General features: G+C 46.7%; 1 protein-coding gene across 1 annotated transcript in view; it reads right to left on the reverse strand.

Moving 5' to 3' along the window:
* Nucleotides 1-7256, reverse strand: part of LOC111234089 (ras GTPase-activating-like protein IQGAP3) — a 15191-nt gene continuing 7935 nt past the window's right edge. Inside the window, exons 24-38 of the mRNA XM_022762005.1 lie at nt 7033-7185; nt 6722-6885; nt 6178-6402; nt 5943-6083; nt 5641-5725; nt 4899-5131; nt 3592-3724; nt 3393-3495; nt 2898-3042; nt 2698-2785; nt 2296-2508; nt 1946-2109; nt 1732-1857; nt 1320-1428; nt 1-1118 (exon numbers count right to left, since the gene is read on the reverse strand). Of these exons, the coding sequence (XP_022617726.1) occupies nt 1005-1118; nt 1320-1428; nt 1732-1857; nt 1946-2109; nt 2296-2508; nt 2698-2785; nt 2898-3042; nt 3393-3495; nt 3592-3724; nt 4899-5131; nt 5641-5725; nt 5943-6083; nt 6178-6402; nt 6722-6885; nt 7033-7185 (2196 nt within the window). The 3' untranslated portion in view covers nt 1-1004. The remainder of the gene's footprint in view (nt 1119-1319; nt 1429-1731; nt 1858-1945; nt 2110-2295; nt 2509-2697; nt 2786-2897; nt 3043-3392; nt 3496-3591; nt 3725-4898; nt 5132-5640; nt 5726-5942; nt 6084-6177; nt 6403-6721; nt 6886-7032; nt 7186-7256) is intronic.

The following is a 7256-nucleotide window of genomic DNA, read 5'->3' on the forward strand; positions in this document are numbered from 1 at the left end:
TTTTACCAGGAGAAAAAAAGAAAAGAGAGAAAACAGAAACAGACAGCAAATATTTACAGTTATTGATCAGCCAGCTGTTATTGATCAGTGGGTATCAGACCAGCTCACATTGCATTCTGGTTAATTTTCTGGGATGAAGTTAAACTTTGAGGTGAAAGTACAAACAGATCCAGACTGATAAATGATATCCACCTGATCAATACTGATCAGTTCAGTGGCCTCAAAGGACCTTCAAAATAAAACTGACTTCAGACATTATCATCATTATCATATAGATATGAACGATGTCCCACTCTTTACATTTTTTAGTGCTCCAGTTTTAGAGTTAGGCGCAGAGATAGGACTGATAAAGATCTATTTAGATTCTAGAGTGAGACAGGAGTGAGGAAAGATGCTCCACTCTGCACTTTATGTAGGATACAAAAACATTGTAATGAGATGTTAAAACAGAGATTTTAGTTGTAAAAAATAAAAACAAGTTGTTGTAAGTTTGATATAGGATGACTCTGAGCTGAGACAAAAAAACTGAGATGTCCCACTCTGTCAAAGTTCCAGTGAGATATAAAAAGGGGAGTGAAGGACACATGATGGGAAGTTAGTGGCAGAGACACAGTCTGTTTATCGTCTGATATAGAAACAGATCATGTAGTGAGACATCAAGACAGAGATAGGAGTGTGAACAGGACATCCCACTCTGTTTAAATTCTAGTGAGATATAAAGTAGGTCAATAAAGTGCTAAAAGTGAGTTTCAGCAATAAGTGTGTGAGGAAGATGCTTCACTCTACAGTGAGATTCACGACTGACTCATGATTATTGATCCGTATCGATCTCTGATTGTAAAAATGTGACTAACATTCATGGGAAAAATTATAAAGATTATCTGATTATAAACAGAGATAGGAGTGTAGAGATGGACGCCTCAGTCTGTTGTATATAGTGACATATAAAAATGATGTAGTGAGACAGACAAAGATAGAAATACACGGTGAGAGTGTCACTCGGTTCATTTCTTGAAGAACTTCTTGTTGAGCAGGAAGATGAGCAGGTTGACGTTGATCTTCGCTTTATCGAACATCTTCATCACGGCCACGCCCTCATACTGCAGCTGCAGCAGGTCCTGCAACACACACACACACACACACGTTAAAACACATATAAGGCACAACATAAATCAAACAGAGTTCAGGTCCAAAATTTAACCCCAGTATCAAGCAGCAGGTAACCATAGCAACAGAACACTGGGTTAAACTGATTACAAATAGTGCTAGTTGACTCGGTCTATGGCCTGGTTTGGCTCAGTATTTATCCCGGGTTGTACCTGGTATTTGAGCAGGAACTCTTCCATCTCGACACCAAGGAATCGAGTTTTAACTTTGAAGCTTCCTCTCTCGGGTCCAGGAACAATGTCAAACACCACGTTCTTAAACCTGGAACAGTAAAACGTTTAGCGTTACTTACGTTGGTTTCTAATGTTAAAATGTGTGACGTTAAATAATGCAGTATTTGTTTATAATATCGACGTATGTGCTGTTACACGTTTTATATGAAGCATCTTGCAGGTGGTGACCGGATGTTGAACCTTTTGTTGTTGATGGTGTTTGTGGTGTTACATCGTGCTGAGACGTTGTCACATGTTATAACACCATAAACAACATTCTGTCTCAGTGCGTGTGTGTGTGTGTGTGTGTGTGTGTGTGTGTGTGTGTGTGTGTGTGTGTGTGTGTTCTCACTGTGTCGGGGGCAGGTCTTCGATCTCTAACAGAACTCCTTTCTCCTGCAGCCGGGCAGCGCTGTAACTCAGAGCAGGAAGCTTCTTCTTTCCTTTGCTCTCTGCTGCCTTCTTATTGGTCGATTTACTGCAACACACAACCAATCACAGTGAGTCGGTGTTTCAATCTCCTGTGAAGTCAAACAGCCAGTGAGAGTGGGATGTTCCACCTGTACCTGTTGGCAGTCAGGTTGTCCAGACAGGAAGTGATGTAATGTCTGTAGAAGTCCACCTGTTCACTGTGGAAGCTGCTCTTTACCTGCAGACTGCTGAGGGTCTGACGAAGCTTTACAAGCTCCGCCCCCCGACGCTGACGGTGCAGACGCTGCTGACGGATGTCCTGGGGGGGGGGAGATACAGTTAAAAGCTCAAGAACAAGTGAGGAAGTGGATCTGGATCAATACAATGATATAGATATGTAGGTTTTGAAAGAATCAGCTGACAGAAGTGTGTGTGTGTGTGTGTGTGTGTGTGTGTGTTAGTTCAAACCCGTCGTTGTGAATGCTTTACGTGTGTGTTGTGTCACCTTGGCGATCATCTGCAGGATCTGGTTTTCGGTCTGAGGTGACCTCAGGACTCCGAGTCCCTCCAGACGACGAAGACACCTCAGGATCTTCCTCTTCTTCTCCTCCAAACTCAGGTTGCTGTTGGCAACCAGCGACTGGTTCCTCTTCATCTTCTCAGGTGTCAGAGCGTCCTGCCGAGCACGCCGCTGCATCAGCCAATCGTGACACACTTCCTGTGTGAACAGAGCAGAAGAAGAAGAGATGACGGAGGAGCTGAGGTTAAAGACAGGTGTACCTGTATCACCTGTGTGCGCTCCGTCTCTGTGAGGACCAGACACCTGGACTGACTCAGAGTTCAGAGAGACTGGTTTCAGTTCAGCTCAGTGTGTGTGTGTGTGTGTGTGTGTGTGTGTGAGAGAGACCTGGTCATGTGAGGGGGATGTCCTCAGGATGTCCCTCAGAGAGTCACCTGGTTGAGTCCTGATGACGTCGATGATCAGCTGCTTCGTGCTGAAGAGAAAAAAAAATTAAAAAGTAAACATGTTTAGTTTGAATAAAAGGACGAATGACAGAGTGAATTTACCTGAGCAGGTGAAGCTAACGGGCTAACATGCTACTTTACCTGAGCAGCAGTCCTCTGGCGTCTGGTTTGTCATCGGTCTCGCTGAAGATGTCGAACTTGCTGGTGAGAGTCAGAGAAACCTCCATCTTACAGCTCTGAGACTCTGATCCTGGATCTGCTGAGGATGACGATGATGAAGACTCTCCTGCAGAACACACACATAGACCAGGACTCATTCAGACCCCGATGGCTCAGCCTCCACCCGTCAACAGAAACACACCGTCAGACTCCAGGTGGAGGTTTGTGGAGAGCTTTTCTCCTCGCTGCCTCATGGTGGCGCTCTGACTGACTGCAGCTGCTTCATGACCTGTCTCTTTGTTTTTCTAATGCTGACACTGGGACCTGATTCAACCCGGGTCCAAAGTCTGCTCAGTCTAGCCGAGTCTGGTCTGGTCTCTGTGTCAACAGTGTCAAAAGTGGCATCAGGTGAGAACTGTCTGTGAACGCACCGTGAGGGCAGCAGCAGTGTTAGTAATAAAGCAGTAGTTGTCGTACCGATGAGTTCCTGCAGGGTGGGAACTGATCCCAGGTCCTTCAGCAGCAGTCTGAGCGGGTTGGCAGAGTCCGGACACAAAACCTCCTGATGCTCCAGCAGCAGCTGAACACACAGAGACACAGACAGACAGTGAATCCAGGTCCAGAACCAGGTCCAGAACCAGGTCCAGATCCAGGTTTAGGTGTTGTGTTTTCTGACCTTGTGCGTGTTGAGCAGCTCGCTGACAGAGATGTAGATGACGGGTTTGTTGACGATGAGCAGCTCTGAGTATTCATCCATACTGAACCTGTCCTCCGGTTCAGGAACATCACACACGCTCAACAGGAACTTCCTGTTGGACACAAAGAACCGTGACAGAGAACGTTCTCTGATCATTAAATCACTGACACAAACTCAGCATTATGTTTATTGGATATTTTACCGATGGAAATTTGTAGTGTGTTGTTGGGTGAAACTGGCCTCGAGAACAGGAAGCAGAATAGTGTTACGGCTTTGGAAATCAAAAGAGCGAATCAGTTTTAATGAATGGAGAGATGAACTGGAGAGGATGGCTTCCTCTGAGCAAAGACACCTGATGTTCACGTATCGCATCCCTTTTCCAACCATACAACGGTCTCTGCTCGATGACGAACATGAAGTGTAACTTGGCACACACCACACACTGAAGAGTGTGCACGTTATCTTCTTATTTTATTTTATCTATTTAGCTTTTACTTATGTTTCCTCTGTTTGTCGGATGTGCAGATGTTTATGACTTTAATGTGTTTGTAACCTGAAAAAACAAAGAACCATCAGGAGACACCTCCTGAGGTCTTCACTCGTGACTCCAGGACGCCGGTGGTTTGGTCTCAGAGATTAATTAGTTTGTCTTGATTTTTAAACCTGACGCTGCCACATGGACGGGCGATTGGTGACATCACAGTTTAAAGTCACGACTCACCGCAGCTGATGGAGCCGCTCGAACTTTAACTGCTGATTGGTTGTTTTGTCCTCATGAGAAAACAGTGAACATCGAGTCCTGAATCTGAGCAGCTGCAAGCATCAAATGTTTGATCTTANGCACCTGCTGGACGTCACTGAGGTCTTCACTCGTGACTCCAGGACGTTTAAACTCGCCGGTGGTTTGGTCTCAGAGATTAATTAGTTTGTCTTGATTTTTAAACCTGACGCTGCCACATGGACGGGCGATCGGTGACATCACAGTTTACAGTCACGACTCACCGCAGTTGATGGAGCCGCTCGAGCTTTAACTGCTGATTGGTTGTTTTGTCCTCGTGAGAAAACAGTGAACATCGAGTCTGAATCTGAATCTGAGCAGCTGCAAGCATCAAATGTTTGATCTTATTGCTTAAAAATGACTAAAACGATTAATGATTTATCTTATCAATCACCTAATCGATTAATCCTTACAGTTCTAGAAGCAGCTACTTCCTGTTTGACGTCAGGAACCTTCTGTATTCTGATCATGTTTTTCCACAGTGTAAATAAATGAATCCAGTTCTGACCTGAACCTGGTGTGAGTCTGGCTGATGTACTGGTTCAGAGCTCTGACGTGGTATCCGTCTCCGTGGAAGTGTTTGTTGGCGGCGGCGTGCTGCAGCATGCGGGCGATGGAGCCCAGGATGTGACGCTGCTCTGGCTGCAGGGCGGAGCCGGCCGAGCGGTCCACCACATCGAAACCGTCCGGAGCCACGACGGCCGGGTTCATGTAACGATAGTAGACCAGGTTACCTACAATCTGTAGGAGAGGAGCAGAGGGGAGGACAGGTGAGTTTTTAATCAGAAGACGTGTTCTCCTGCGTCCTGTTGACGCTGTGTTGAAGTTCACGTCCAGAATATCTGATGTTTCAGCAAATTTCAGTGTCACTTTCAAAAGTAGAATCATTTTACAGGAAACTAGAGAGACACTCAGAGACTCGACGAAGGCCACAGTCAAACAGCAGACTCCAAACTTCAGGGGAAAACTTCTAATTCATCAGAAATGATCCGGTTCAGATCCAGGTGACAGTAACAGGATTCTGATGATTGTTTGTTTGTTAAACCCTGAAGGTAACAAACAGCTGTTCAGAGCTTCTGTGGAGGAACGAGTCAATCCACTTTAATCCTGAACAGTCGCTGTGTTTCTGTCTGTGACAAATCTACGCATTAGACCAGAACCTTCAGGCTTTTATTGTGAAGGAGAAGTGCACTTCGGTTACTGGGAGCAAACCAGTGAGCACTGGGCTCTGTCTACGTCCTGGAGTTTACCTTGTAGAGCTCGTCGTCGCTGGCTTCAGGAAACTTTGTCTTCAGGGCGTCTCTGAGGACCTTCGCCGTGTAACGTAAACCATACCTGCAAAACAAGACTCATCATGAACCTCTAAGCTCAGGTGGACAGGTGGAGAGGTGGAGAGGTGAACAGGTGGACAGGTGGAGAGGTGGACAGGTGGAGAGGTGAACAGGTGGACAGGTGGACAGGTAGAGAGGTGGACAGGTGAACAGGTGGACAGGTGGAGAGGTAGAGAGGTGGACAGGTGGAGAGGTAGAGAGGTGGACAGGTGAAGGCTTACGGCAGTTTGTGGAGGTTGGAGGTGATGGCTTTGAGGACTCTGTCCGTCAGGTTCTTCAGGTTGATGATGGCGATGTCGATGCGTCTCTGAACTTCAGGGTGAGACAGAGCGTCTTTAGCAGAGACCTCGTAGGGCAGGGAGCTGCAGGGACAGACAGGTGAGACGGACAGGTGAGACACTCAGAGATCTACAGGTGTTCAGATGAGTCTGTTTAAGCGGTCTTCTCTGTTCAGACCTCTTGTGTCCGGTCTGGGTCTCGGTCTGGTTGATCCAGGTCTTGTAGACTTCCACCGGGTCTGTCCTGATGCTGAGGGTCCGGTCCTGCAGCACGTCCTGCAGCGCCGGACCCAAGGCCTCGCGCAGGGCGTTGTGACCGCGAGCGTGACGGTAGAAGTTCACCAACATCTTGATGACGGTGGGGTTACCTGTGACCACATCCTGAGGCTGCTCCACCTTCAGCCTGACACACACACGCACGCACGCATGCACACACACACACACGTTACTGATCATTAGTCTAATCTGGACTGTTCTGTCCTCTGATGTGTCTCAGGTCAGGATTTTTTTATTAATTTACACTTTATTTCAATGTATCAGTGTGTATAACAGTGTGTATAACAGTGTGTATAACAGTGTGTATTACAGTGTGTATAACAGTGTGTATTACTGTGTATATAACAGTGTGTATTACAGTGTGTATTACAGTGTGTATTACAGTGTGTATAACAGTGTGTATAACAGTGTGTATTACAGTGTGTATTACAGTGTGTATCAGTTACCTGATCTCGTATCTCAGAGCCTCAGTGAACAGCTGCAGCAGCAGGAAGGCCTCCCTGCGGTCGGAGCCGTAGTTAAACAAACTAAACACCAACATCTCCATGAAGGAGGTGGAGCGACTCTGAGGCATCAAGAAGATCAGCTGAGCCAGGTACAGAGGCTGGGTCTGACACACACACACACACACACACACACACACACACACACACAACACACACACACACACACCACAGAAACAATAGTGTTTTACTGTTGATGTGGTGAAGGGGGGGGGGGGGTTCCACACAGTCTGTTCTTCAGAAGGCAGATTCACCTGCAGCAGGTAGAACAGGTGTTGGTAGGCCTCCAGTCTCTCCCTCCTCCCTCGGCTCAGAGCCTTCAGCCCTTTACTTCTCTCCACGTCCATCATGTCCGACAGCTGCTCCTTGTTCTTCTTCGTCAGTTTCTTACAGTGAGACACAACTTCCTGTTCAGAGAGAGACGGTTCTGTTGACGCCATCAAGGACACAAACGAGACAAATACTACACGGACCATAA

Source organism: Seriola dumerili, unplaced genomic scaffold, assembly GCF_002260705.1.
Source record: "Seriola dumerili isolate Sdu_G_001 unplaced genomic scaffold, Sdu_1.0 BDQW01000435.1, whole genome shotgun sequence".
NCBI lineage: Eukaryota > Metazoa > Chordata > Actinopteri > Carangiformes > Carangidae > Seriola > Seriola dumerili.